General features: G+C 35.1%; 1 protein-coding gene across 1 annotated transcript in view; it reads left to right on the forward strand.

Annotated features, from left to right (window-relative positions):
* Positions 1–1,749, forward strand: part of LOC104782827 (pirin-like protein 2) — a gene marked incomplete in the record, with an annotated part of 2,339 nt that extends 590 nt beyond the window's left edge. Inside the window, 7 exon segments of the mRNA XM_019245048.1 lie at positions 1–182; positions 275–324; positions 465–503; positions 600–628; positions 715–777; positions 877–977; positions 1,071–1,749. Of these exon segments, the coding sequence (XP_019100593.1) occupies positions 1–182; positions 275–324; positions 465–503; positions 600–628; positions 715–777; positions 877–977; positions 1,071–1,575 (969 nt within the window).

Raw genomic sequence — 1,934 nt, forward strand, 5'->3', positions numbered from 1 at the left:
ATGAGAGCTGCTGCTATAAACAGAGCAAATTCGCTTGGAGGTTTGTTTTCATTTAGGTTTACCAACATCAGATCAATGTCTTCTTCTTCCCAAGATTTCGTGTCAAGACCTGTCATCAAGAAAGTCTTCGCTAAGCTTCAGAAAGAAGGCGATGGAGCCGTCGTTAGACGCGGCATTTCCAGGTTCCTTATTAGTCTCTTCTTCAATGATTTTTCAAGTCTTGAGAAATTTTATGGGTTTTTATTTGTATTTTTTTTTTTTTTTATGAATTCAGGAGTGAGCAAAAGTTGTTGGATCCGTTCTTGATGCTAGATGAATTCTCCGGTATATTCTTGAAAATTGCCTTTGCAAGCCAACCATTTTATTTATTTATTTATCCATTAAAATAAGCAGTCATTTTTATTTCTTTATTATCCATCATAAAACAAGTATTTACTCTGTTTTTTCTTCTCTCTTTGGAGCAGTTTCGCCTCCAGCTGGATTCCCTGATCATCCTCACAGAGGTCAATATCACATTACATATATAGATGACATAGACACCATTTTTTTTATGTTTTATCTAATGTTCTCTAACATTTTGTGGAAATTATGATGAACAGGTTTTGAAACTGTTACATACGTACTAGAGGTATTTATATAAAACATTCTTGTGATTATGAATCTTTTCTAAAACTTTTTGAAATTATCTTACACGAATTAAAAATATTGGTTTAGGGAGGAATCACTCACCAAGACTTCAAAGGCCATAAGGGTACAATCTATGCTGGTGATGTTCAGGTATTTTACAAAATAAAAAATCAGATTCAACACTTTAATTATTCAATATTCAACGATTTTAAATACTTAAATAAGCTTCTTGACTTTTTGTTTTCACAGTGGATGACTGCAGGAAGAGGAATCATTCATTCTGAAATGCCTGAAGAAGAAATAAACAAAGGTTTACAACTTTGGATCAATCTTTCCTCCAATGAGAAAATGTAAATAAACCAACTCTCTCATATTCCACATATACATATTTGGAGTTTCTAAACCGGAAACTGATTCTTTCTTTCTTGACTTGGTTTCGACAGGATAGAACCAAACTACCAAGAACTGTCGCATTCAGACATACCAAGAGCTGAAGCAAACGGTGTTGAAGTCAAAGTCATAGCAGGAGAATCAATGGGAATCCAATCCCCTGTTTACACGAGAACACCTACTATGTTTCTTGATTTTACTCTCCAACCAGGAGCTCACATCCACCAGAACGTTCCTGAATCATGGAACGCGTTTGCTTACGTTCTAGAAAGCGGTGAAGGTGGCTGCGTTTTCGGGTCCGGGTCCTCTAACGCTTCTCCTGTTTCGGCACACAACGTTGTGGTTTTCGGACCAGGGAATGATGGTGTTAGCGCGTGGAACAAGTCATCTTCGAAGATATTGAGGTTTGTGTTGATAGCTGGAGAACCGATTGGTGAACCGGTGGTTCAATACGGTCCGTTCGTGATGAATACTCAAGCTGAGATTGATATGACCATTGAAGATTATCATTATGGTAAGAATGGTTTCGAGATGGCTAAGCACTGGAGGTCACAATAAGAGACCCTAATAATAATAAATCACTATTTTATTTTTTTCAACTTTATTTTATTTTATGTGTGTTTCTAATTTGGAAAATAATAAAATGAAAATATATAAACATGTATTTTTAATATCATTTGCTAAATTTGTGGGTGGGAACCCATTAAATCCGAGGCTGACTTTTTTTTTTCAGTTCCAACCTAGTAGTCATCATTACCAAGTTCTTCCACAATTAAGTCTAAAATTACAAACTGTTCATACTAATTATATATTGGTATATGAAGAAAGCATAAGACACTTTCAATGATTCTTACTTTCTTAGAATGTCTGAATGTGAATAAGACATAGACGAAACAATTGTTGATTACCAAACGCGT

Source organism: Camelina sativa, chromosome 4 (assembly GCF_000633955.1).
Source record: "Camelina sativa cultivar DH55 chromosome 4, Cs, whole genome shotgun sequence".
NCBI lineage: Eukaryota > Viridiplantae > Streptophyta > Magnoliopsida > Brassicales > Brassicaceae > Camelina > Camelina sativa.